Source organism: Strigops habroptila, chromosome 8, assembly GCF_004027225.2.
Source record: "Strigops habroptila isolate Jane chromosome 8, bStrHab1.2.pri, whole genome shotgun sequence".
Taxonomy (NCBI): Eukaryota; Metazoa; Chordata; class Aves; order Psittaciformes; family Psittacidae; genus Strigops; species Strigops habroptila.
Window position 1 is genome coordinate 36328304 of NC_044284.2, and position 27690 is coordinate 36355993.

General features: G+C 52.7%; 1 protein-coding gene across 5 annotated transcripts; it reads right to left on the reverse strand.

The window, feature by feature from the left end:
* Positions 1 to 2738: 2738 nt before the first annotated feature.
* Positions 2739 to 27690, reverse strand: MASP1 (mannan binding lectin serine peptidase 1). 5 transcript variants are annotated; one of them, XM_030495584.1, is made up of 11 exons: positions 27324 to 27578; positions 25086 to 25311; positions 17089 to 17266; positions 16698 to 16829; positions 16035 to 16231; positions 15561 to 15708; positions 14920 to 15038; positions 13989 to 14067; positions 9405 to 9542; positions 8382 to 8456; positions 2739 to 5353 (listed from the first exon to the last, which is right to left on the reverse strand). In XM_030495584.1, exons 1-11 carry the CDS (start codon positions 27542 to 27544, stop codon positions 4458 to 4460), a joined length of 2409 nt encoding a protein of 802 aa, XP_030351444.1. In that variant the 5' UTR covers positions 27545 to 27578; the 3' UTR covers positions 2739 to 4457. The 5 variants fall into 5 exon arrangements, with proteins under 5 accessions (XP_030351444.1, XP_030351445.1, XP_030351448.1 ...); XM_030495585.1 differs by having other exon boundaries at positions 4992 to 5264; XM_030495588.1 differs by lacking the exon at positions 2739 to 5353 and adding an exon at positions 5363 to 5394.

Here is a 27690-nt window from a genome sequence, read left to right on the forward strand (position 1 = left end):
TGTGTGATCCAGGAGCCGTGTGGGTTTTGTTTGTTAAGCGCTCTGCCGTGCTTACCCCACCAACTCTCCCCTTCCCCAGCGCCCTACCTCGTCTGCAGCCTCTGCAGCCCTGGCCATGAAGCCAGCAGGTGGAGCTGCGAGATCTCCGGCACTGCACTGGAAGCACTGGGACCAGTGACCGGCAGCACTGGGATGCGCCAGCATTCCCCAGATGGGGGATACCCTCCCTGCCATCCCTGTGCCCAGCTGTTTCCCTGTAGCGTGGCCCCCCCAAACCATTTCCTACGTGGGTACAGTCCTGGTCTGTGAATGAATTGATCTCTCACTATGATTTTCCAGTCTCAGAGCACTGGAGGTGCACACATGATGCAAAGCACGGGGTCTCAAACCTTTACAGATCCCCATCTCTTCCTGGGGGACAGTGGTGCCACAGCAGCAGGGCTGGGGACCAGCGTGGTGCCACCAGCAGGGACTTCCCCAGGAAGGAGAGTCAGCATCACCTGTCCCCATTGGAGTGAATATCAGTGATGTCCAGATCATTTTTGACATGGGAACAATGGCTGTGGGAGTGCTTGAAACCCAGAGGGTCTCGTGTCTGAATGGGCCTGTCTTTCTGGAGCAGGTCTCTCCTTGCTTGGGGTGGCTGTGTCTGAGTGGCTTTGCTGTGGAGAAAGAGGCTGATCGGGCAGCCTGGACCAACTCCCTTCCCGCCTGTGTGGCTCTGCGCTGGGAGCAGCCCGCCCTCTCTCTGCCGGCGTTTATGTCATGAAGCAGAGACACAGCCAAGTTTCTTGCTGCCATTGCCCATAGCCTTATCCTTTCCATGCTGAGGTTTTCCCAGCCTCAGTCATCATGTCTGTCTGCCTGCAGCCCCTCCAGCCACGCAGCTGTTGAGGGGAAACTCCCTCGCCTCTGCCTGGGAAGCCAGCTCTGGTGGAGACCACATCCCTGTAGGGGTCCTTATTTTCTTGCTTGGGTCTCTCTGCTCTTTTACAATGGCAGAGCCATTCCCTGCTCCCCTGCAATGCCCTCTGCACACACTCTGTGCTCCCCCACCTATGGCCTTGCGTGTATATGCCGCTTTTCCCCTGGACCCCTCCCTGCTGCTGCCTGCTTGCCTGCTTGTCCCTTCATGCTGTGCACACGTGCCTCCTCCATCATGCAGTCTTCATCCCCTCCTGTGCATACATTAGCTTCTCAATCACACTCTCATTTTTGCGGTCCTTCCTGGATACCCCTCTCTGACATGCAGTTGTGCCCATCTCCCACTTGTTTCTTAGTAAAATGCCCTCCCTCAAAGTTCTGCTTTTTGTGGCTCTTGGCACTTTTGGAGCCCAGAGCAAACGCTGATGGTTCAGCCCCTTAGGTTGGTGAATGGTGGCCAGCCCCTCAGCTGGAATGGGGACAGTAAGCCCATTCCCGGGGCTGAAGGATGAAGGATGCTCTCTCTCCCCATGAATCCTGGGCCGGTCCCTCAGCTGCCTCCGCTGGTCCATCTGAGGTTGGGCTGTACTGCAGCCAACTCTCAGCTCAAGCCTGGCCTTCACACCTGGCCAGGGAGAGGCAAACCTCACCGAGGGGTGTTTTGCTGACCCTTCACTGCAGCCAGACTGACAAACGGCTTTCTCCATGCCTGTCTCCCTGGAGAGAAGCTCTCACCACTCTGGCAGGTCGCGAGGTGCCAGCAAATGCAAACGGTGGTTGTTGCTCTTGCTTCTCTCCTCTGCTGCCATTTCCCAGCGCTGCCTGCAGCCAGCCACAGCAGCCGCAGGGCAGGAGGGATTTGCAGTTGCAGCACAGCAGTTTGGTGAGCTGAGGATGAGGGCTGGGTTGCGTCGGGGATTTCCCAGCAGAGCTATTGACGGGAGGTGCAGGAGAGTCTGTAGTATGACTGATCTATTATAGTGCAGCAATAATTTTTAGCTTGCCTTGGAGCTGTCTAGGTTCAGATCCTACAGTAGGTGGTTTAATGCTCAGGGAAACATTCTCTGATCTAGATGTTTCTCTCTCCTCCCCTTCATCCCTCGGATGTGTTTGGACATGTTAGCAGACCCACGAGTAAGTGAGCCAGACCCACCACCCTCCTCCCTGCTGACAACCCAGAGGAGCCCAGTGCTGCTATTTCAGTTCTGTGCTGTAGGAAAATAGGGATCAATAACCCATCTCTCATACACATACGTGTGCGTGTATCCAGACACATGCTAGAAAACAGTGCCCACGATTTCGAGCTGTATTTTCACAGCCTGTGATGCAGAGAAGAGGTGCCCGACAGAGCTGTGTCCCTGCCTCAGCTCCCATCTGCCTGCTTCAGAGTCTCTGCTATGAAGATGCGCTCTCTCAATCCAACATCTAGTGGGGATGGGCTGATTCTTCACCCTTTTTAAAGCAAAAGTAACACACTTGTTATTTTTTCTGTATGTCAGTTGAACCCAGATTTAATTGCTATTCCCAGCACACAGGTTGCTGCACTCTCCTCTTGCCACTGCCCCTATCTTCAGTGAAGTGCTAAGGTTATAAATAATCCAAGGGCAGAATCTCATCTTCTGCCAGTTTTTGCAATTTGTATTCCTGGATGGTCGGGGTCTGTCTCAGCCCATGAAGCTGTGCAGGCCATGGCTGAGCAGCCGTCGGGGGGAGGGACAGTGTGAGAATCCCCCTGGGAGCACAGGCATGTGTGGCAGGGACTAGCAAACAACATTGACCATGTTCCTCTTGGAATAAAAGCCTCAGGGCATGAACTCAGTACATATCAAAGTTTTATTTTGTTCTCAGAAGGAAGGTTGCACAAAACCATCCTTATGTGACATCGGATATTTTACAGAATGTATTATCAAAAAAGAAATATATATATATTTGTATACATAAAAATACCTTGCAGTTACATGACATAGCCAAGAGTACAGTTCTTAGTGTGTCTGCAAGTTTAACCTTCCTTAGGCCTTATGCTCCTCTCCATGCTCTACAAATGGCTTTTTGGATGATACTAAAATGGCTGAGTGGTTCATTCACTGTTGTCTCTTTCCTTGCATGGCAATACCAAAGGATGTGGAAGAGGACAGATCCAAAAAAGGCTACAGGCATGCAGAGAAGACAGCAGGCAATTTTTGCATGTTGGTTATAGCTATAGGAGAGCTTTGCTGGCAAGTGAAGGAGATTGTCCTCACTGAAGGAAGGTCAGCTCACCTGACCTTGTTCCTTGGTAGGGTTTACTTGTTTTATGGACCATGGAGAAAGGCTGGGAATATATGAATATTTCTGGTGTGACAGGGGAGATATGAATACTTCTGGTGTGATAGGTGAGTTGGGGTCGGCCTACAATGACTTGGACACCTGCAATAGACCAGTAGATCCATAAACAAACACTGAACGCCATCAGTAACCTGTGAATCAGCCAAACCAATGGCCTTAAAAGCAGTTAAAAAGGATGAGGTTCTTGAAAGAATGAATGCACTGCCATGCAGGACTACCCAGGTGCCTCAAAAGGTGAAAATATTGTAAGGACATTTTGTCTAAAATGATTCTGCTGAAAATAAGTATTGCTTATGTAGAGCGGATGTAATGCTTGTCTCGTATGTTGGAAAACTTTTCTTGGGAGGACTTCTGTGGCTGGAAACCTTTCCAAGAGCTAGTCTGGAGGAAGACTGGAGAGGGCTTGAGGTGATAGAGGGTTGGAGAAGTTCTAGTGGCTGGAGGTGAGTGTGACAGTGAATCCAAACCCCGCCCCCTGTCCTTGTGTCTTCTGTGGGGTGTCCATCCCACATGGTGGGATAAGGGTAGCCCATTTGAGTTGGTGCCATCTTGGCAGCCATGGCTGAAGTTTAGGGCTAATGTGGATATCTCCTCACATCCCTGGTGCCAGGTCGACATCACCTGAGATGCCATCAGGCAGGGATGTTCGTTTGCAAATAAAAACAATAGTAAACCCTCAGAGCTATCTCATTACTTCCTTGCACAGAAAAGGTGTTACACAGTGTGGGGGACCTGCGATATCCAAGCCTGTCCAGTTGGGTTTTCTGCACTGTCTGTAGCCTCTGTAGCTCCTGCAGTTCCTTCTGATGGGAAGATCTGGCTGGAGAGCCTGGGTGTGGGGACAATTCCCTGCACAGCCCAAAGCTTTGGTGGCAGGGAAATGCCGCCTCCATTGCTGTGCCTTTGTCCTGGCTTGGAGGGAGGCTCCCCAGGAGTGTGGGTGAGGTTTGCAGATGGGCAGCACAAGCTGAGGATGCTGGCTGAGATCTTGCCCTTCGCTCCCTTCCTCCAGCTCCCTAGCAAGCATTTCCTAGGAGTGCAAGAAAAGGGATGTGGGACCAAGCAAAACAAATGATGTGGAGGGCTGGCAAAGGCCTGGCGTGCGCTGAGCATCGTGGCTACTGCTTGCGAAAGACCAGAGTCTGGAGCGCATTAAACAACAACAACAACAAAAGAAAGGGAGCTGCGGCAGCAGGCTGCTTAGTCACTCATCTCTCCAGCTCCGGGTCCAGAAATGTCCACCTCTCTGAAGAGCCTGTTTTCTTCTCCACCCAGTCCACATAGTTGGAGACTTTAGTGTACACGCCATACACCTGCTTGCTGCCGCACTCCTCCGGGCCACCCCATGAGACCAGCCCTTGGGCCACCCACCTCCGGGTTCCCGGGTCCTGAATGACGAAGGCTCCTCCGCTGTCTCCCAAACAAGTGTCCTTCCCACCTTCATAGTAGCCGGCACAGAACATGTTCTCGGTCACGCTGTAGTTCCCCGACCGTGACTCATAGCTGGTCTTACACTCTGCGTGCAGCACCACCGGCAGCTTGACATACTGCAGGATGTCAGACAGTGTCCTCATGCCCGAGCTGATGATCTCATCCACCGTGATGTTGGGGTTGGAGATACCCCAGCCAGCCACCAGCCCCAGCGTGTTGGGGTGAGGACCCTCCAGCTCATGCTCAAACTGGGGCAGGCAGACAGGCATGACATAGTTCCCCATGGTCACCTTCTCCTTCAGTTTGACCAGAGCAATGTCATGGTTGTAGTTCTGGATGTCAAACTCCTCGTGGAGGATGATACTCTCCACTGTCCGGTTGACAGCCTCCATCTTGTTCCTCACGTCATGAAGGGCCAGGTAGACAGTGACGTGCTCTTTGGAGACCGGGATGACAGTCTTGTCTCGCCGCTGGGAGCGGAGCACATGGGCAGCCGTCAGCACCCAGGAGTCTGAGAGCAGGGCCCCGCTGCCAAACCATTTGTCGTTGGGCACCCGGGACATGTCCTCCACCACAATCAGGGCCTGCCAGGGGAAGAAGCCGGGCTCTGCATTTCGCCCACCAATGATGCGCTTGATGATCCCTGGCAGAGGACGAGCCGGCCTGCCGCACACTGCAGGCAAAAGGGACAGGACAGTTACTGCCAGCACTTACCTAGGAAACAAATGAGAAGGGAGACTCCGGTGGGTTGTGCCACATGGCTGGTTTTCTTCACATCAACACACGTGTGTCTTTTTTTTTCCATAGAGGGCACTCTTCTCTGTTTCTCAGTGGATAAAGCCCATCCTCCCTGCCATCTTTGCCTATTCCTGTCAGTGTGCTTCAGAGCTTGCAGCAGGCTGGGCATTACACCTCATTCCCTACACTAACAGGTCTTTGGGGTTAGTGTGGAAAAGGAGCACATCGGTCCTCCGGAAGGGTTTTCCTTCCTAAAGGCAGCCCCAGCTCCTTTTGTGTCTTCCTTTGCCTGGTGGAACCATTTCTAGTGGCAGCGGTTTGCCCTCCTGCAAAAGGGGTGGAAAAGGAGAGTGAGCTGTTGCCCACTGAGCATGAATATGGACAGTCAGAACTGTGTATAGCACCCTACAGAGCCTTAGAGGCTTTCATCCAGGCTGTACCAGACCTCCTAACACTGAGGTCAGGCATGAATTCAGCAAAACGCATGAGCCAGGGTGGGACTTCAAGCATGTTAAGAGGTATCAGACCATAGTCTTGGTTTACATCTATGTGATCTGTGTTCCAGATGGGGGCATGGTGCTACCATCTTCCTCAAGAAAGGGCAAGTGGAGGGATCCTTCTGCTATCTCAAAGATCTGGCAGATACTATGCTTTCTGCCAAGCCTGGATTCCAGTAAAACAGGGCTGTACTTAAGGGTTGTACACTTGAGCTGGTAGGTGGAACAAGGAGATGGCTTGAGGGCTAGCAATTCCTCACTTTGCAGTTCAGTTTCTGGAGGGATTTGGCTGGATACACATCACTTCAGAAGCAGAAAGGCCAAATGAGTAATCCTGCATCCTCAGTATGCTCTTCCCAGATCATTCAGCCCCTTGCCTGGCTCCTGCTCAGTGTGCCAAGAAACCCAGGGGAACACCGTTTGGAGGCGTTTGGAGGAGGACTGAAGCCTGACATCAGCCCTGCCTCACCCCTCGCTCTGAGACCTCTCATGAGATCTGTGGTCTCATGGCCATGGCATTTGCCCTCTCAGAGGAGCTGTGGCTGGGGAAGGCTCTGCTGTGGGATGTTGCCTAGCACCACGGGCTTTACTCTTGCATCTCAAGTCCTCACAGTTCTGGCAGCCAAACTAGCATCTTTCTACTCCGCTCCTCAACAGATCCAGAATCAATATCTGAAGAGCCCTGATGTGCTGCCTCCAGCAGCTTTATCCAGCTTGCCCTTCTATAGCTGGGAGAGGCTTGAATTGCAGCAGCTCAGGTGCTGTTCTCATCCCTCCACGTCTGCAAGGAGAACCTGTATTCTCTGTGGAAAGTGCCAGGACTCTGCCCCAATGCCCCCTGTACTGCAAGGGGAGGATGCAAAGCCCCACAGAAAGATGGGATTGGGGCTGACAGTCAACTCTGCAACTAGGGCAGGAACACCAGGAGTTGCTAACATGGACTTGTTGTGGCTGTGGTCTGCTGCTAGGAAAACTCCAGGAGGGAGAGAGCATGGTGAGTGTCTCTGCATGTGCTCCACTCCCCTGCCTTTCCCAGTGCTGGAAGGAACAGAAAACGTGCTGAGGCAAATAATTCCTGTGTCTCAGCCCAGCTGGTCTGCTGCACTGAAGCTTATGGCTGTCCCAGGAAGATGGTTTTAGAGGAAGTGCATCCAGCCAAATATTTATTCTGTTAAATTACATATCAGAAATGCTGACCAAGCTGCAAATGCTCCCACTAATGGCAGAGGCCGGCGCAGAGTGGCCTGGAAGAAGAGTTGCTATCGATGGGGAGGTGGCGTGAGACATGGGGAAGATCTGAAGAGCAGCTGGCCAGCTGCAGCCTGCATATCCCAATCTCAGGAGAGCGTCACCCTCTCTCTGGGATTTTCCATTTTCCCGAAGTCTCTTTGACTTCTGTCACTAATCAGGAGGCCTGGAAATGGCCCATGAAAGCAGCTATGGCCCCAAAAGATGTCCCCATATGCTCCCAGCTCAAATTAGTTCAGGCTGAAACATCAAGAAGAGATGCAGGGAGCAGCCACCACAACAAAAGGAGCCACAGCCCTGGTCTCAGACCTCCATGAGATGTAGGGAGTCTGAGGGGGTCCCTCCTCTGGCCTTGCAGTCATGCAGTGTGGCCGGAGAGCAGATACCCTCCATGGGGCTGAGCCACCTCCCCAGCCCCGGGGTGATTGTGGCTGCAGCAGCTCCACGGCAGCCGGGTCCCTGCACCTCTCTGGAGAGCTGTTCCTGCACATCAGACCACAACCGCACCCAGGGCTGCTTCCAGCCCCCCCGCCTGGCAGCCAGAGCTGGCCCCATGCTTGGCTATGGCCAGCCAACATCCCAGGGGCTTTTGTCTAATCCCGAATGGGCGCCTGGCCTGGAAACTTGCTGGCTGCAAACATTTCTGCTACTGCTCAAAGGTTTGGGACTTTTCCTTCCCTGCAAAGCGGCTGGGTTTTTGTGCAAGGCTTGGAGAGGTGCTAATTGCTTTTGCATGTGGACACACTGCTAACGGGAGCTGACAGCCAGCGGTGCTGGGCAGGTAATGCTCTGTCCTTGGCTGGAGCCATCTCCGGTGATACTAGGGGTTGAACATGGCCAAGGGCTCTGCCCTGGGACTGCTGGTTTCCTTGACTGCTGGAGTGGGGAGCTTGGGGAACCCTGACAGCTGGGATGGCTATGACTCACTGCTGCCCTATACTGCCAGAGACATGCCCTCATCACTGCTGCCCAGTGCCATCACTGCACCCTGACCTTCTGGGCCAGCTGGGGTAGCAGGAAGCCTCTGACCCCACCATGTTCCTGACCATACATTGCAGCAGTTGTATGTATATACCTAAGGCATATTGCATTGTCACCAGGGAGCAAGGTCCCTGCCTAGAGAAACAATAGGTTAGGTCAGGCGTGGAGGCATCTTCTGATGGCACATCCCTGCTTTGCACCCCTTGCCATGGGAACCGGCCACCCCAGCACTAGTACCTGGTCGGCAGGACGGCAGCTTGGTCCCCAGGTCTTCACTCCTCCATACCCCCGATGCATCACATGTGTAGGTGGCTGGAAGAAAGCAAAGCGTTAGCTGGACTGTGGCTCTGGCATGATGGGGTGTCTTCTGCAAGGAGGAGATGTTGCCCAGCTATCAGGACCCTTTGAACCCTTTTCCAGAGCAGAAAGTGACCTCCCTTTTTCACTCTCTGTGTTCCACTCCCTGGGGGGCCCTGGCAGTCCTGCCTCTGTGCAGTGGACATGCTACATCCTCAGTTTCATTGCCTTGAGTTGTCTGGAGGGCTGTGCTGTGCCCTCAGCCTTGGCTGGCAGTGTCGCCCCAGTAATGCTGCCAGTGTCTGTTCTGCTAATGCATGCAGGATGCTGGGACCAGGAGGTATGCAAGGGGGATATAAGCAGGGAGACAGGAATGTGAGGAGATCCTTTGGCTTTGCTTGCTGAGGGAGGAAGAAGAGCTGGCTCTGAAGGGTGTTGAGGCCTGGGGTGCTTGGCAAAGCACCTTGTGGTGTCTCTGTGGTTGTGGACCAGGGGTTAAGGGGGAAACTGCCATGATCCCACTGTTCGGCTTTGGCTATGCTGGACACTTGGGTGCTGGAATGAGGAGCCTTGTGGAGCCCTATCTGAGACTGCTGCCCCTGGTGCTCTCTGCAGCAGCAGCTTCTTTCACAGAGACACATATGCTGCAGAGAGCAGATGGCAGGATAAGAAGGTAGAGTGCAGAAGAAAAATCACACTGCTCTGCCGAGGCTGTGAAACATGCAAAGCACCAGGCAGTGCTAACTCCATCCTACCTTGTTGAAGTGCAGGATGTGACCAGTCTCACAATCCAGGCAGTGCAGATGCAGGGTATGATGTGTGTAGGCTACATCCACAGCCTGCTGCTTGCAGAGCATTCCGGAGAGTCCATCCCAAGCTCCCCCCACTTGCAAACACGCAATGCGTGGCCACATGCCCCCCCCACACCGTGCTGTGGGAATGCGGCCCAGCCCCACTGCTCACCAGTGCTGTTGGGGGCCATGTGGTAGTAGGGATGCTGGCAGTGGTACTGGATGGTTGCTCGGTAGGTGGTCAGGTTGTTCCTGGAGGAGAAGGTGACAAAGCCATGCTCCAGCTCCGGCGGTGCTTTGCAGTCAGCAACTGAAAGCCAACACAGAAGCAGGGTTGAGCCCGTTGCTGTTTCTTGGGTGCCTAGCCAGCCAGTGGGCAGTAATACTGGGCTTTGGCATGTGATGGTGGTCCTACCTATGGGGCAGAATGAGGGCCTGTATAGTCCTGTATCCCCTTTCTCTAGGGCACTGTAGGGGGCACAGCCTGACATGGTCTCAGATGGCAGCAGGAGGCTATCCCCAGCCAGAGCAGCCTGGCCTCTGAAACCCCAACACAGCCACTGTGCAAAGACAGGGCATGCAGGCAGCAGTGCTGAATACCAACAGCACGGCTCACCCACAGGCTGTATGGCCAACACCACTCACACTGGTGGAGAACCCAGCCCTGGGACACCCTCCTGTGCACTTCATTTAGTGCAAGATTTCTCTCTGCTATACCTCTGAGAAGGGAAGAAACCTGCTGTGGTAGGTGAGATCCATTGAGAGATGGTCCCAGAGTATGTCATTGCATCCCTTGGCTGTTGGCAGGGAAAAGCAGGCACTGATGCACTAACTTATGCCATGCATCAGGGGAGCTCCTTTATGCACAAGGCTTTGCTGAGTGCATGGCCTCATCCCTCCTGCTCTGGGTCTTGCTCACCATTCAGTGCTGATACGCATTTACAGATCAGGCTAAGCAACCCATGGTCCTGACTGTCCTGCAATGGCAGGGGATGAAGGACATTGAGAGTGTCTGAGCTGGCCTGGGAAGCCAGTAGATGCTGGTGAGACTCCACCTACTCCATCTCCTAGGATATAAGCAAGGTCGGCTCTGCTTCATCCATCTCTGGTGTGGGCTCAGGGTATGATGGAGAAGGTTGCCATTGCCCTTCTCCATGGCCTGTCCATGGTCCCCTTTCTCCCCCAGACCTCTCACAGTGCCCTGCCCTGCACAGCCTCTACTTGCAGCTTGTCCCCTGAACTGGGCTTGTGCCACCCACCCCAGGAAGGAACCAGGGCTGGGAGGTGGTTCGTCCAGCAAAGCCATGGCAACTGCAGCTCCCTGCCTGCCGTGCGGGCAGTTCACAGCACACCCAGGTGATGCTGTGCAACCTCCCTCTGCCCTGTCCTGGGGAACCTGCCCCACCGGAGGTCAGGAACTGGGGTCTGATCCTGCTGGGAGATGTGGTGCTGTGAAGCTGGGTTCTGCCTCATTTAAGATGAGAGGTTGAGTAGGGGATAGGTGACTGCAGAAAGCAGGCTCATGGGTCTCCATGTGCTCCAGGATGGGAAGCGGGGAGGACAGGAACCCGAACTCCTCACACAGTGGTCCAGGCTAATGAAGAGAGAATTCACTAGAAGCAGTACCTGGACCAGGGACATGTACTGATGCTCAGGGTTGCCTAATTGCTTGGGTGAAACAAAACTCTGGAGCTCATTGTTCACCAGGGTCCCCTCCACCTGCTGTAGGGACAGCAGGGGTGTGTGGGAGCAGCCAGGTTGGGTGGAGGCTCACGGCACTTGTGCCTTGCAGAGGGGCAGAGGAGGGGACACAGACCCCTCTCCAGACCTAGGGGTCCCTGGCTAACCTTGAGCTTTGCTGCTCAATTCCCATGGTGCTTGGGTGCACAGTGCTCCTGTGCCATGGTACTAGAAATTGTGGAACATTTATAAAGCACTGGAGGACGCTGGGGCTTGCAGAAAGGAGGGAATGGATACTGGGGGTCCAGCCTGGCTTGCACACCTGCTCTGGGGTCGTTTATAGCTGCAGGGCAGCATCCATTGGCCTGCACAGCACATCCCCTCCCTTTGTGTCCCCCAGGCCTGCGGCAGGCCGGATGCCTGGAGAATGGGCTCTTGCACAGAGGTGTTACTCCAGCAGTGTCCTGGGTCCTGCTGAAAGGGTGAGCAGAGGGAGTTTGTGCCATACACTTTTCCAGACTTTTCCCTCAGGAAAGCAGCCATTTAGTTCCTATAATCTGTGTAATTGTAGGAACAGAGACCACATCCCAGCATCCTCTCAGTGAAGCCTCTGATGCCTCGAGGAGTCAAGAGTGCATGCCTGTGGCTCCTGGGGACATGAATGGGACCAGACACAAAGCTCTGAACTCCCTCAGCTGCCATCAGCTTGAGGCCAGACTGTCTTCACCTCCGCTGGGCCAGCACTGGGAGCAAAGGGGAAGCAGAGGAGCATCCATCCCCCTGTGCTGGCGCCAGGGCTTGATGCCTGCAGGAAAGGGCTGGTGATGCCAACCCATCCTCCAGACCTCCTTGCCTGGAGGGCTTGAAAGGCACCAGGACTCTCGGAGAGAAAAGAGGAAGGAGTGTTTCTTATTTGTGATGCCGGGCCAGGGAGGAAGGGCAGCCAGGGAGGAAGGGCAGCGGGAGGCTGAATCCAAACAAGCAACCAACCAACCAGGCGGCCATGCTGCACTCCTTTTGCAACCGCTGCCTTGAAGGGGGAGCCAAGCTGGCTGAGGCATCTGAGTGGAGAGGAAGGGATGCAGAGGACGTGCTGGGAGCTGGTGGCAGCACCCGGTCCCCAGGCAGTGGTGCTGGGGCTGGGCAGACACCCTTCCCATGGGGTGGTGTGATAGGAGGGAAGGGGGGATCGGCTCCAAATTTCCTTCCCCCTTCTTGAGACGGAGTTAAGAAAGCACCAGACGTGGGGGTGTTAAGAGTGCCATGCCAGTTAGACAAGCCACAGAGATGGGTTTGGCAGCCGGACCTGGGGGCAAAGGGGACATGCCCTGGGTACCGGGTAGATCAGAGGGACATTGAGACAGGCTGCCCGTCGGGGCAGCACAGCTGGCACCAGCCTCACGCAGCCACTTGCTCCGAGCCGGCTCTTCCCTCTGTCTGGTTGTCGGCTCTATCTGCAGCTGCACCGAAAGCAGAGGGGAAGGAGGAGAGCAGAGAGAAAGCCCAATTAGTAGATGAGCGGAGAGAGGCATGCAGGAAACCCAGCCCCCAAAACACCAGAAATTGTTAATGAGTGCCCAGCAAGCCATGCCAGCATGCTGCGGGTGCTGGTGGAGCCAGGGCTGTGCCAGGGACCTACTTGCTCTGCTTGCCCAGGGCAACTTGGGGACAGGGGCTGGGAGAGGCTGTCATGGGTTTGTGTTTAGACTTGCCAGGCCACGGAGCTGGATTTTATCCACCTTGGCTGAGAAGTTTTCTATTTTCTGCATTGCTTTCTGAAACTGTTTTTGCTTGTGCCATGCCTCTCCCACACATCCTGGGGAGGTGGGAGGCATTGCACTTTGGAGGCCTGAATTGCCCATTTAGGGGCTTCTTGGCTTTCTCCAAAAAGTCCTAGAAATTTAGTGTAATGAGTCATACCACACAAGCCTGTCTGGAATAATGCAGGTAATCATTTCAATTTTCTCAAAAAAAAAGCCCCAGCTTTCTGGGATTAAAAATATTTGTTCTTTTTTTCTGGTCAATGCCAATTTTCATCTGGTAACTGTTCAAGCTGTGTAAAATCAATGGGAGACTGTGGTAGCGAGAGTTGTTGGAGTGGAGATTTCCTTGGTAGGGCAGGGGCATCTCTGATCCCACAATTTCTAAAGAGTCTTTTCAGATACAAATCGATTTAGCAGGTCTGAGAGCCTCATAATTTTCATTTTGGCTGAGAAAACGTTAATTAAAACTCCAGAAATGCTCTCCTAAGGTAAGATCCACAATATCATTAAAAGAAAAAGGATCTGCCCAGATGAGGAGAGCCTGGATCCCAACATCCCTTTAGAGCATCTCATCCTGCCTCTCCTGGAAGGTCTTGGGACCTTCTCTGAGTGTGTTTGCTGCTTTTCTCCTCTCTGGGACAGCCTTACAGCAGGCTGAGCAGTAGTGAGTGCCTTCCTGAGGGCTGAGGGTGTTTGGGGGAAAGGAAAAAGGTTTTATCAGGTACATCTTCCAAGCCTGAGCAGAGAGAGGAGCTGGGTTAGATGAAAGAAGAGGTGATGCAAATCATCACCTGTCCTTTCAAATGGCATCTCCTTTCTTCTCCCCTTTTCTCCTATTTTTAAGGTTTGCAAATATTTGGGCAACTTTTCTCTTCCCTTTCACATAGCTGAGCAGCACCCAGTTTCGGCTAGTGCCCGGGACCTTTCTAATGCCCTGGGTCTTAGTAGCCTCCATTGGGAAGGAAATTTGTACCAGGAATTAGATTACCCCAAGTTATGTCAGATTTATCCAACAGACCCAGCTCTGAAGAGCCAGGCTTGCTCTTTCTTTGACAGGGAGACAGCCAAGTGGCTCGCAAATCAAGTTATATGAGTAATCTAAATAAAAGCACCAACCTCCCGCTTGTGGCGTTTGGAGCGAGCCCCGCTGTTATCCAAGAATGAGCCAAAAGAGCTTTTCAGAGTTACGTAGCCTCTCTGGCTGGGTTTGTGTCTCTGAGTAAGGAACTCCACTCTGGGAAGGCAGCTCCCTTTAGCATGAAATTATTTCAGCAGGAGAAGGACATAGGCAGGGTGGGGAAGGGTGTTCTTACTTTTGCAGATAGGGATCTTGTTACTCCACGTCCCGTCCTTTAGACACTCGATCTGGAAGGAGTCGCTTTCCAGGTTATCCTGTGCAGAAGATGCCAGCAAAAAATTACCATCCATGTACAAGGCAAGAAAATAATCTCTCCGTAAAAAGTCAAATTCTTGGTGATTTAGTCAAGCTATATCCAGACCATCCTGGAGAAGGACTTTTCTAGCTAAATATTGCAATAAAATCAAAATGAAAATCTTAAAAAGTTTTCTTGTTGCCAGCATCTCAGTGGCATGCTGAATGCAAAAAACCTTGGAGTCATTTATTCCTATTCTAGGTGCTGGGATGGGTAAGGAGGCAGCTCTGCATGAAGGATGAGGCTGGGAGGAGATCAGAGAAATATCCAGCTCCATGTTGGAAGTCAAAGCAGGCTACTGGTTTGGAGGCAAGACAGCCACCCTGTGAGTCACCCGCACTCCCCATGGCTCTCAGCTGTTTCCCAGAGAGGGCCTGCCAAAATCCCAGCCCCCTTGACTAGCTGAATCTGTCCCAAAGTCCCGGAGAACCTCCTGGTCTGCGGAGGCTGGCCTCTGCAGGGCTGCCCAGGAAACTGAGCCAGAGCCTGCTGAGGTGGGGAGCGGGCACAGTCCTGGCAGCTCCCCTGGGGCTTTTACTGACTTCTTCTCTGGCAGAGGTGCCAAGCCTGCATCCTGTGAGCTTGCCGGCTCTGGAGGGATGCTGGAGAGTGGCTTGGGAAGGTGCCATCTCCTCTTTTCCTTTGGAAAGGAAAGTTGGTGGCTCTCAGAGGAGGCTTTTTCCTTGCCCCTGGGAATGGAGTAAGGATTGTATCTGGATTATGTTGATTCTCCCAGGGATGCAATGGCTTTGAGAGGAAGGATTCCACCCTTTCCTACTCAGGTGCCCAGCTCCACACCGTCACCCCATACCTTCAGTACTTTGTATCCGGTGTTGCAGCTGATTACAACCTGGTCTTTGAAGGTGTACTTGGCTTGGGAAGGCTCGATTTTCCCATTGATCGGTGGTTGCACCAGTGGGCACGGGTTTCCTTTGAATAAAAAGCAAATGAAGCAAAATGAAACTTAGCTGAATCAATGGCAGGAAGGTGGAGTCCCAGCTCTGCCACCAGTTCATGTAGCACAGTCTGAGCACCCCTGCCCTGCTCTTGCTATTAGCCTACACTGGCTTGGCTCAGCCAGACTCTTCTCCTGGAAGGAGTGGAGGCTCCAAGTCTTTCCTCCAGTATGTAATACCATGCCTTTGGGCATTACAAACCCCAAATTATTAGCCCAAATATTAGCTGGGAGCTAATAACAGTAGCTTGTGCAATTATCCTGCCCAAAACTGCTGTGCTTTGCAATGTGGTCTTGTTTCACAGCTCATCTTGAGTAGGGTAAAAATTAGAAAGAGGCTCCATGATATTTTATTCCTCTCCTCATGTGATTTCTGGAACAGACCCTTTCTGGAGACGGGATCAAGAACCACCAAACTCATGTTCTCCACCTGCAGGCTTTATAAAGCCCTTCTCGTTGCCCAAGCCCAGCAAACAGAGGAAAGCATCAGGAGTTACCAATTGCTGTGTATGACAGCTTCCAGCCCCTGTTCTCTCCCGAGTTGTCACTGTGGAAGAGGATCTGAACGCTGTTGGTTTGGGTTTCAATGCGTCCTGGGGACTTCTCTCCACAGAAAGGGCCAAACTCCCTATTTCCAGCTTTGATCTGCCAAGGCAAAGAAGAATGGGTGTTTTGAGGGGGATCTTTGATCCCTGAGGGCTGCTTCACCCTGAGGCTGGCTAATGGATGGGGCTGTCATGGTTCAGTGGGGCTTAAGCGCCATGTGTTGGGGGGATGTGAATTGAAAGAGGGTCACTATTGGCTGAGAGGGTCAAAATCAGATGTGGTAAGAGACAGGGGATCAGTTGAGCATAGGATTCCTGTTGGCTTCATCACCCCTGTTTAGCCAAGGGTGATTTTGGTCCCATCACTAGGGCACGGGGGAAGTGTCAGGAACATGGGGTGGGAGGAGTGTGGAGAGCCCAGCTCACCTTGATGTAGTCATAAGGACAGGTCACCTCAGGGTGGTCTTCCACATCGAAGCTATCCTCGAAGCTCAGGGTAATGAAGAAACCCTCCTCCAGCTCGATACGGTACAGGCAGTCTGAGCTCTTGGGGTAGGGGCTGGGGAAGTCAGCGCTGGTGACCACCCCGCTCCTCTGGGTGTACAGGTTGCCACTGCACTCCACTGAAACACAGCCATGGCTCACTGAGGATCCTGTCAGCCACACCCCAGCCCTGACCACACTCAGCAGCCCTTGAAGTGGAGTAGGGTCTGCTGGACCCAAATACGGGACTATGCAATGGGGACCTCACACAGCCAATCTCCAGATATGCCTGTGGCATAGAAGTCCTGGGCTGAGAGTTTATCCCAGATAACCTACATGATGCAGATTCAGAGCAGAGACTAAACCTTTTGATGTCTCTGACTTGAGAAGCAGAGCCCATGGGAGAAACCACATCTCCTTCCCACGCAAGAGGGCTGCAGGCCTTAGGCACTCTCCGGTCCCAGGCTATTGATGTGTAGGGGAAGAGGCAACTCGTCTGCCCTGGCAGCAAAAGAGGGCAGTTTTGCCTGTGTTTAGTAGGTCTGTTGCCTGCTCAGGGACCCCTCTGTATGATCATCCCATGTCCGAGCTGTGCCTAGGTGGTACCTTTGCAGGTCCTGTTGTCAGAGTGGAGGATGTAGCCGAACCTGCAGGAGCAGTAGTATCCGCCGATGTAGTTGTGGCAGTAGTGGTCACACGCCAGTTCCTCATCGCTTTTCTCTAGGCACTCATCCACATCTAGGATGGAGATAACAAGGAAGGGAGGTCACCCTGCAGCCCTCCACGTCACTCCTTGTGGGGACATTTGCCATAACACCAAGAAGTTAGTTGTCCCATGTGGTGGGTCACACAAGCACCCAGCGAGTTCCATATGGCCCAAGGGTTGCATACAAGGACTTCTCTTGCTAGGATCCCCAAGGCAGGCCTGGGATACGATCCTAGCAAATTTCTTTTGCCACCCTAGCAAGCTGGCCCTGAAAGCTGAACTGCTGCTTACCCACGGCAGTGTAATGGGCATCAAAGCCGGTGAAGCGTTCCTCATTGGAGAAGTCAGACCTGAAAGTAAGCCCCATGTAGGGCCCTGGGGACAGGATCACTTGCTGGCCAGGAGCCTGCTCTGTGTCTGTGGTCTCCCTCCCGCAGAAGGTTGCCAGCTCCTGGTCCTCAGCTTCAATCTGTTAGCAGAAAGAACAGGTGAATGCTTCGCAGGGCTTGGGTGTTTGCAAGTCCAGAGAGCCTTCCTGCGGGAGGTCAGGCTTGGAGTCATGCTCTGCACCTGAGACCTCACATCTCTGCCTGTGCTTCCCCAGCCTGTTTCCTGCCAGGGCTCGGCAGTATCTCTGTGGGGTAGGCTGCCCATCCAGCAGCCTTTGATGGCCACAGCCTAAGGATGCGGCTCTGGGACCCTGGGTGCCCTGTCCTGCTCAGCCTTGTGCTGCCTTGGCCCCTCCCAGAGCACTTTTGGAACAGCAATTTCCAGCCATTCCCGCTGCATTCACCTCACCTTCTGCAGCCAAGAAGGGACTCAGGTCTGCCTGCTCTGCCTAGAGCTTCTGAAGCAGATGCTGAGAGCAGGCAGCATCTGGGATGTAAGGAAGAGCTGGGGAGTGTAAGGGGAGGATGTAGGGAGGGAGCCTGTTTGGGAAGTGGGGTGAGGACGTAGGCAGGTGGTGGGAAGAAGGGGTGTGAAAATCAGCCCTGTCATTCCCACTCAGAGCTATTGGCAGCTGAGAAGTGCCCCATCACCTCCTCCCTTGGCCCAAACTCTGATCTGGGCAGCAGCATCTGCATGAGGGCTCTGCTGCTGGGAGGGTGCTGGGACCCCTGCCCATTGGTTTTGCGTCAGCTCAAAGCAGGAGCTGTAATTTGGAGGGTGTTCCTGTCTCCTGGGCTGGCTTGGCCCAGCTGGGTCCTGTCCCTGCCACCCAGGGTCCCTGCCTGGCTCCAGGCCTCCTTTGGACTCTGAGCCACACACTCAGAGGGCTACAGGTGCACACCAATGAGCCAGTGTGTCATGTTGTCATGCCGTCATGCTCACTAGTGTCTATGTGCATTCCTTTAAAGCACAGCCTCACCTGTGCCTTAAAGCACTGTAATCCCTGCAGAAAACCCTCTGTTTTTCCCTGGAAGCCCCCTCTCCTCCTTTTTCCCTGCCATTTTCTCCAGGACCATTTCAGCATTGACCCCAACTCATTCAGTACATCTCATCTCCAGCCTGTCTCAACCATAACCTCTCCCAGCTGGTTCCCAGCATCCCGTCTGTTTTCCCCCAGGAGATATGAATATGAATAACCCCTCGTCTGAGGAATGCTATGAACACCACCACGGCAGCCTGCTGCCTCTGGTGCCAAGCTAATGCTATTGAGGCCATGATGAAGCGTGCAGCCCCCCAGCACATGCATGGGGAAAACAGCCGCCTGCTCTGGGACCCATGGGATCCCAGAGCCATCCCCAGCTTACATGGCCTCAGAGAGGCAAGACCCTCCTCTGACTGCATCCCAGTCTCCTGGAGACCCCAGGGATGTGCTGGCTGGGAAGGGTCTGGGGCTGAAAGGGAAATTTCCCAGGGCTGAACAAGCAGGAGGAAACTTGCTCACACCAGGGAAAGCCAACATGGAAATGGCAACTCAGCATGCCTTGACATTGCCTCCAGATATTTTCCATCCTCTCATACAAGCTGGAGCTGGCCAGAAAAGAGAGAGACTTTCCGATGATAAATTTTGAGAATTTGGACAAAAAACATACCCCTGCACTGGGACAAAAACCCAATTGAATTTCAGCTTTTTTGTGTGAAACAGTGTTCTGGGGAAAAAAAAAAAGGCAAACAAGTAATTTGGGATCCATCTGGTTTCAATCCCTTTGAAATATACTGTGGTGCTTTAGAATCTCTTTTAAATCTGAAAGAAAGCTTGTTTTGAAATGAAATAGTCTTTCAGACTGACAAACGGGAGCGCCATCACTAAAATCAAAGGAAAATGGCATTTGGCCCCATCATGCAGTCTTGGCTGTGCAAGCACGTGGCACGCAGCCTTTTGTGCAGAAACTGCTTTTTCTTAAGGCAAGCTGTGGGAAGGAGCAATTTCCAGCCAGCTCCTCTGTGCGGGGCTGGTGGCTGTCACCTCTGCAGGGAGACATGAACCATCACGTGGGCTCCCATCCCTCTCCTCCAGCCCCAGCCGGTGCAGGACCTGCAGCGCAGCATCACTGAGACGCTGCAGAACCTGCCTTGGTGCCCCATATCTTGGCCTAAGGATGCTTCTGCCATGGGGCCAGTTCCAACATTGCTGCCAGCATCCCTGGATACAGCCCTGGAGTGGCAGGATGAGGCCCCAGAGCTGTGGTCTCCTTGCTGAAGGTATCCAAGGCCTCTTATCTATGACGGGTCCCATGCCCCGAGCCACAGGGAGCAGAGACAGCCCTCCAGCAGTAAACTAAACAGAGAGGTCATAATCCCTGGTTAATATTTGCTGCTTCTGCTGAGGACTGTATACTTTTTCATAGATCATTTACATCCAGCGAGCAGGCTGGTAATTAAATCCTGGTTGTTTGTTTGGAGTTTCTCCCTCTCGGGTCACGATGTCGACGTTTTCACTAGAGAAGATGTGTCCCTGAGGGAAATATCAATTGCCGCAGAGAAATTCCCTATAAAAATACGCTGAAAGAATCCTCCTTTGAAAAATAAAATATAGTGACACTCTCGTGCCCTAAATTTACCCTTGCCACTGCCTCTTGCCGTCTGCCCTGTTTCTGCTTGCCTCCTTATTCCCTTGTTAAGATTTCTGGCCCTCTGGATGGAGGCAGGTGGGGGTCCCTCTCTGGCTGTGGATCTGTCCCCCGGATGGCTTGGGCTGTGGGTGAGCCATGTGTTCCCCTCTGTCCCATATTGATTTCTCCCTTTGGGGCAGGAGCTGGGGTGCTGCCCCAGAGTATGAGCAATGCTCCAGAGATGCCTCCTGCAGCGGGTGGGTTAACGAAACACCACAAACACCAAGGGGAATTTGGCCCGGCGGTTCAGTGTCTGCTGCTGGAGAGGAGCAGGCAGCCGGCAATACGGAAATGAAGCCACCACCCCCCAGCTCCAGCCCTCCAGGAATGTACTAATTGGACTGATGAAGGCCAAACATACCACTTGTAATATATATAAATGGCTCATTAGGCAGAGAAATCATAGCGTTGGGCTGAAGACACTGGGAACATGACATGGGGAGGATACGCTCAGAGACAGGGAAGGGCATGAAACAGCCCCTGCCGAGCTGCCTCGCAGTTAGAGTGCACACAAGAAGGCAACACCCAGATGAATGGGGATTTTTTTGCAAAATGACTGATGCTGCTGCTGACTCTTGGATATGAGGCAGGGATGGGACAGGAGCCTCCATCTAGGTCTCCTAGAGATCCTCTCCCGAACATGCATGCATCCTCTCCCCAATACACATTAAGGGTCCTTTTGTGTGCGAACATGCACCTGAATTTTCAGAGGAACATACATGGCAGCCATGCCATGGGGGAAAGCAGAGGATGGCTGGTTTCCCCTGCTGTGGACTTGGCTTGGCATCTGGAGACCATCCCCTCCTGTGGGCTGTTGCACCCACATAACCCTGTTTCTTTCCTTCCTGGGGAGGCTGGGCGTGCAACGAGAGCCCAGGCAGGATGGTGGGGTGCCGATGGAGCTGCTGGTCCACAGCTGTGCAGGGGGTAGCCAGTGCCACCCCACTCTCTGCACAGAGCCAACAGGACGGGAAAGCAGAGCAGCAAAGCCCTAGACCCTCCCAGCTGCCTCCCAGGATTTGACATGCTCCTTATGGGACTCCATACCTCTGGGGCACAGATTACCCCCTGACTGAGGCCAGTCAGAAGATGCTCTTCTCCTGACCCTCCCCCAGTTCATGCTAACCCCCGATTTATGACTTTTCCTCCTCCTTTGAGCAGAGAAAGGTGTAAATGGGTCCTGAGCCCTCTTCTCACAGCCCCAGGCTGGGCATGCACTGCCCTGAATGCAACATCGATCCCCTTCCCTGGCCCTGCATGGCCCATGTCAGTGCTATGTTGAGCACTGAGTGCTGCTGAGTGCTCGGCTTGGCACAGCACGCAGCCCTGCCCCATGGGAATTACCCGTGGCAGGGGATGGCACACTGTGAGCCCAGGACACTGCATGCAAAGCTGAGCTGCTATGCACCCTAAACATTGTGCCAAACCTCAGGGGGATGCGGCTCCACCACATCACAGATATTTCATAATCCCCCTTTCTTCCCTGAGCACCGCTTCCTGGGGTGGTGGCACTAGCTAATGCTCTGCCTGCAGTCCTGCCTTCCCAGCTTGGTCCAGGCCCGTTTTCCTCTCATCAGCCCCTCACTGGGGCTGGCAAAAACTGTCTCCTGTGCTCAGCTGGGCATCTGGCCATCTGTGAGCAAATTTATTTGCAGCCACTGGTTTTGCCTAAGATGCTTGGCCAGCTCCTTGGCCCCCACACATGGGGTTAGTAGGAGTCCTGCCTGGGTGAGCACCGGATGGCACAGATCCTCCCATGGCCACATGGGTGTGAATAGCAGCTGCAGAAATGTGTCCAAGGGAGGTAGGACCCACAAATTGTCATGGACCCCTCTACCTTCCTGCCTTCATGCGCAGTTGGAGACACCCATCACAGATGGCCCCTGGGCTAGAAGGAGTGAAGGGGAAGTGCTGTAACATGTGCTAAAACCTGCCAGGTCTCAAGCATGTGCCACTCTGAATCAGGACTCGGTGACAGGAATCAGGGTGAAGAGATGTAACCCCATGAGCACTGTGGGCCATCAAGGACTTGCCATGGGCTGACGGAGGGAAAACCTCTCACTACAGGTCCCACCTTCACTTCCACCAAGGAGCTGGTCCCAAGCTGTCTGTCAAGCCTGCAGGAGTTGATTTCATCCCAGTGCTTGACCGAGCAATGCACACAACCTCATGGACAAGACCCTAGGCTCTGATCTCCTTAATAAACTTGGGGATTTACTCGTGAAGGCCACTCAGAAGTCAGAATTTCATCTCCCATCTCTAGCGCTCCACTGTGACTTCATCTCTCATCTCCCTGCCTCTGCCACAGCGCTCTCAGTGCCACTAGTCAAGTCACTTAACCCTATTTCCCAGTCACGACTGTGGCTTTTGGTATGCCCTGGGCCAGTGCTGGAGATGCTGGAGACTTATGTACAAAAGTGCTTAGAATTGGGTGACACCAGAAAGGAGCTGGGCAAACCATGGTGAGGACCCCGCAAAGATGGAACCCCCAAATCAACTCCCTGGGGACAGCAATGAGCTGGGCAGAGCCTGCTGAGGAGCGTGGTGGAGGGCAGGAGCCAAAAGCCCAGCATAGATGGCTGCTCCTTCCCCATCCCCAGGACCTGGCACGTGGCTATTCACAACCTGGGGAGAGGCTGTCTCTGACTGGCTTTCCAAAGCAGTCTATGGCTGGTGCTTCTTACCTTCATGGGGCTTCTTTAGGTGGATATTTTGGGGGTGGCTGCTCCTCCTGGCTCACTTCTTTACTGAAGTATCCCTCTCTGCCATCCCAGTCTGCACAAACAAGCTTCCTGGCCTATGAGCATTTCTTTAGGAGCCATGATCTTTTTATATATATACACGCAGGCATGCGTGTGTGTGTATATATATATAAATAAACAGCTATTGTTTTAATTAGCCATTGTTTCAGAGCTCTGGAAACTGTTCCCTTCTGAAGACCACCCCGAAGGCAGAGATCTGCGCGGGTTTACAGCTCAGCTCGCCTTGAGCTTGCCACTTAGGATGACTTTCTACACTGCTTGAGAGCTTGGGTGTGTGGGCAGCCAAGGAGATAAGGAAAGCAAAGGCCAGGGCACAGCAGCTTTCTGCCTGTGCTGAGCTGGATTCCCACCTTGCATTTGGGCCATTCAGCCCCCATTTTGACCTCTTTTTTATGGCAGACAAGATGATGAAGACCCTGATGAACAGCCTGGTCAGACCCATGGTCAGAACAAAAAAGAAGGTGTTTCTTCACACACACACGGAGGCATATAGTCATATATTTAACCTGTGCAGTTTTCTCCTAGAGGATGCTGCAGAGATTAAAGTCACATATGAGTTCAGAAAGCAGTGGTACAACTTCATGGAGGGGAATCCACCGAGCACCATTGAATGCAGAGATGTGTTCTGTGGCTTTCTGAGCATCTTCACTGGGACTGACAGAGTATTACAGAGAAGTCCCTATGTGTGTTGGCTCTATACTTACGTTCTATAGCCACGCACTGTTGGCTTCAAAGAGCAGGATGACACTGTTTTTATGTCTTGCACTGATGCAGACAGAGGCTGGGCACACAGACACAGGGAGGAAAATAACCATGCAGTCATTTGCTGTCCTCCTTAATGTTTTCTAAGCTGGTGGTTTAGCAGCATCAAGATTGGACCCCTACCCAGCAGAGTAGCCTACAGGTCTCCCATAATCCATCCATTTTCAGCACTTTTCAAATGTAATTCTGTGGTAGAGGCTCCGCAAGCTGAGTTACAGCCCCAAGCAATTTTATACAGCTCAGATCTAAATCCCTGTGAAAAATACCGCCTTCTTATGGAAATCCAGCAGCAGGGAGAGCTATGGTGCCAAGTTGGCACCATGGCTAAATAACAGGGAGCCTTATGAAAAAGGAAAAAAGAGCAGGGGGTGAAGGGTGGGAGGAGCGGTAAAGCTTGGAATGGGGAAAGTTTCCAAGAAATCCGCTCCTTGAGCTTATTGGGTTTTTAAAGCAATATATCTCTATATATGTCCCTGGCCCTTGTGCTTGGAGAAGATCCAGGAGAAGCAGAAAGAACTAATCAAACCTCAATGAGAGCTGTTAGTAGCAGAATGAGTGCCAGCACAAAGGGGAAATTAAAGCAGCGAACAGCAGATCCTAAAGGGAAAAAAAAACCAAACCAAATGTTTGCTTTGTTTTACTAGGGCAAGAATAAAATAATAATTTCAATTAGCTGGCAACTAGCACCAGGTCTGAGTTCTGTGGTTCCAGACCTGGCTGCAACCTCCACCTGCCTCTGTGCGGAGGAGCAGGGTGAGGCTTGTGCCGGGCAATGGGGTAAGGCATGTTCAGCCAGGCAAACCTAGAAAGCACCTGCTTGCTATGCTGGTCTGCTGGAAAGCACCAGACCTGACCAAGTTCAAAGGTATGGGGAACTCAGGATTGTCCTGCATGCAAAGGAGGGCCTTGCTTGGAAAGACCTGTGGTGCAGGATGCAAAGATGCTCTGTGGCACTGCAGTGTGTGGCCCACCACAGTCTCTGATGGGTTACTGCCCAGCAATGAAGCAGACTGAAATCTTTTGTGGTTTGTCCTTGAGAGGTCACTGGGAGCCTCCATAGCTTGTTTGTGCTGCAGGTATTTGTCAGTAGTGGCCCTGAAATTTGTATTTCAGTTCTGAAATGGGTTTGCATTAAATCCAAGGGAGTCTTTGGGTCTGCGTGCTGTGGCTTCTGGGAGGCTCTGCTTGCAGACCCCAACTTGAAGCCTCAAGCTCAGGTCTAACCTCTACCTTTGGCATCTGTGGGGGATGGACAGGGTGTCTGGATGGACAAGCTGCAGCCAGGGATGCAGGCTGGGTGCAAGGTGCACCCACAGCTGTGGCCTGGCAGAGGGTGCCCAACTCAAGGATCCTACTTGCATGTGGCTGGCATGAAAGTGGCACAGGCTGGGCATTTAGCCACAGGGGGTTCATCAGCCATAGGTGTGTAAATCCCATTGGGTCCAATGAGAATTAGGTGCCCAAATATTTTCAGAAATCTTGTCCTCTGTGTGTAAGTTCTGAATCTGGTGCCCCATTCACTGTTAGTTCAATGTACGTTGTCAGCTTACCCGTGCTCTCCCTGTAGTCCACTGGACCGACAACTCCTGTGTTCAATAAATGGGAAAAACTGGCTTGTTCCCAGCTTTTCCAGCACTACCTTCTCTTAGCTGGCCAAACAAGTCTGCTGTCTACCCCGCCACATGCCCATGATACCACAGCTCACCTTCACATAGTCGTATTCACAGAGGTAGGAGGACTCCAAGTCAAAATGCATGAAGTACAGCTTGATTTTAAATCCGTCGGGCACAGATATGTTCCATGTCACTTCTGAGTCACTGGGATAGGAATCTGGGAAGTTGGGAGACTGGATCTCCCCAAACATGTCCGTCAGCTCAATGGCATCCACTGTGTAGAGCAGCAAGGCACAAAAGGCCCATGTCATAGGGTACCTGGAAAACATACGTGAGGAGATGAAACGAAACTCTGGCAATGACAAAACCTGTTGAGGTCTCAGTCTATTTTCTCAAGTGGGTTGTATAAGGTCACACACTCAAAACATCTGGGAGAGGAGGTGCAGGACTGCGTCACCAGGAGCAACCCCTCTGCCAAGCCGTAGGGAGGTGAAGGTGAGGGTGGGAGCTACACATGGCTCCCAGGAGGGGAAAGCCCCCTTGAAAGGTGGATGGTGCAGGTGCCATGAGTGATGCAAAGGCACCTCCACAGTTCCCAGCTCCGAGCACTGTCATGAGCTTGGTGTTTTTCATGCTTCTGGCAGCAGCAGCCGCTGGCAACACGTCCTTTAAATAATGGGGCTCTGGTGGGCAAATCTTCATTTAATGGAAGAGTAAACATAAGGATGCTTAATAAAATAATGGTGCTTTCTAAATCAGTTTAATGAAAGTATCATGGCAATAACTGCTAAGTATCATTATATTATTGCTTTGCCTCATCCTGACTCTCAATAAAGAGCACACGTCTTCACAGCTGGGCAAGGATGGACTGGGGCCACAGCAGTGTAACCCAGAATGTTATGCTCCACTATCCTCTCTTCTCTTCTCTTCTCTTCTCTTCTCTTCTCTTCTCTTCTCTTCTCTTCTCTTCTCTTCTCTTCTCCTCTCCTCTCCTCTCCTCTCCTCTCTTTTTCTCCCCTGTTTTTTCTTTTCTTTCTCTTCAGTTCTTAGGGTACCACTCACCCCATATGGAGAAGCATACAGAGGCTGGGATCCTTAGAGATCTTTTGTCATTAAGCTCAGCTTTTAAAAAATCTCAGCCTAAAGAGTTTGTCCCAACTTGTCACCAAGTTGCCTGTCCCAGAGGAGGGCAGAAAAGACAGGTAAATTGGTGGCAGTCCAGCTGACCTCACACCACCCTCGAGCTCCTTTCAGCATGAAAGGAGCGTAAACCACATATTTCTCTGTGCAAGGTGAGAACACTGCCTGTGCTGGAGGTCCAAACACCAAAGCCAGTGCCACTGCATGGGATTCAGAAAGAGGAGCAGACCTCTGGCTCTTTACACCCAGTGGAGTGCAGAAAGGAAAAGAAACATGCAGGAAATTAGAGCCATTAAAGATGGAAAGTTATGCTTTCTAAAAAGGTAGTAAGGCCTGGCAAAGACTTGTAGGTGTGTATTACAGGCACTGGAACTGCTCACATGTATGTGTACACCTGGTTTCAAAATCAGGCTTGATTTGGGTATGCTGGTGAGGAAACTGAAACACTGTTAGTGGATTATTTTTAACCTGTCTGTGTTCTTTCAAAACCAGGGCAGTAGATTTCTGGGACTCATTTGTGTAGTTCCATCACTTTTCTCAGCTCCTCATTACAAACCAAAGTTAATAGGAGCTGAGAAATTTGGACTGATTTTTCTTTCAAGCACAGTGAAGTTGAACATGCCTTTTTCTGACAGCTTGTCTGAAACCACAAAAATGTGTGAAGGGAAAATCTGTTTCTCCTCTGGACAGGGTACATGCATGGGGCTGGATGCTCAGCTGTGAAAATGGGCATCACCTCCCCAACCTCAATGGGCCATTTGCTGGTGCAAGTCTCTGCTTTCCCTTTAAACAGGGGAGGCAAAACAACATCAAACTTCTTTTCCATGCCAGGAAAATCTTAACCTCATGTAAAAGTGATAAATGACCATGGTGTGCACAGAAACCTGAAGCTCTTGAAGCATGTCCAGCCTCACTCGCACCTTTTGCCCATGGACCAGGCAGAGCAATACGCCCCGGCTGCGTGCCCATCACCCGAGGATTCCTTGAGCTCTGCCGGGATGCTGGCACACAAGCCGGGCTGCAGCACGAAGCCGAGGCATGAGCAACGCCTGGTTTGCTCGCACAGAGGGAAACCAAAGCCACGGTCATCAGAGGGAAACCTTCCCCAGTGGGATGGCCCCCCTGCCCGGCCGTGCCCCGAAACCACGGCATGCGGGACCCCGGGGTCAGCCCGTTGCGGAGGTACTCACCTCATTTTGCTGCTGGGAGGGTTTGCTGGTGGGTTTGGTGTGGAGGATTGCCGGTTGGTTTGCAGGGGACGCCTTTGCCTCCTTCTAAGAGCTCCGCTGTCCGCCTTATCTCTGTCCGGAGATTTGTGAGCGTGTGTGCGCCTATGTGTGTGTGCGTCTGGAGTTGTCTGGCATTTTCCATGCAGGTCACGCCTTCCCCTGCCTGCAACCGTTCCCCACATCCCCACAGGCACGCAGGCAGACCTGCCTGCATTGGAACCGTCCTCCCCGCCCGCCCGCCGCTCCCTCCTCTCCCGCCGCCCGTGCGCTCCAGCAAAAGCCGCGGCGTTCAGCGAAGTTTTTGTCTTCCCTAATCTCCAGAGTTTTG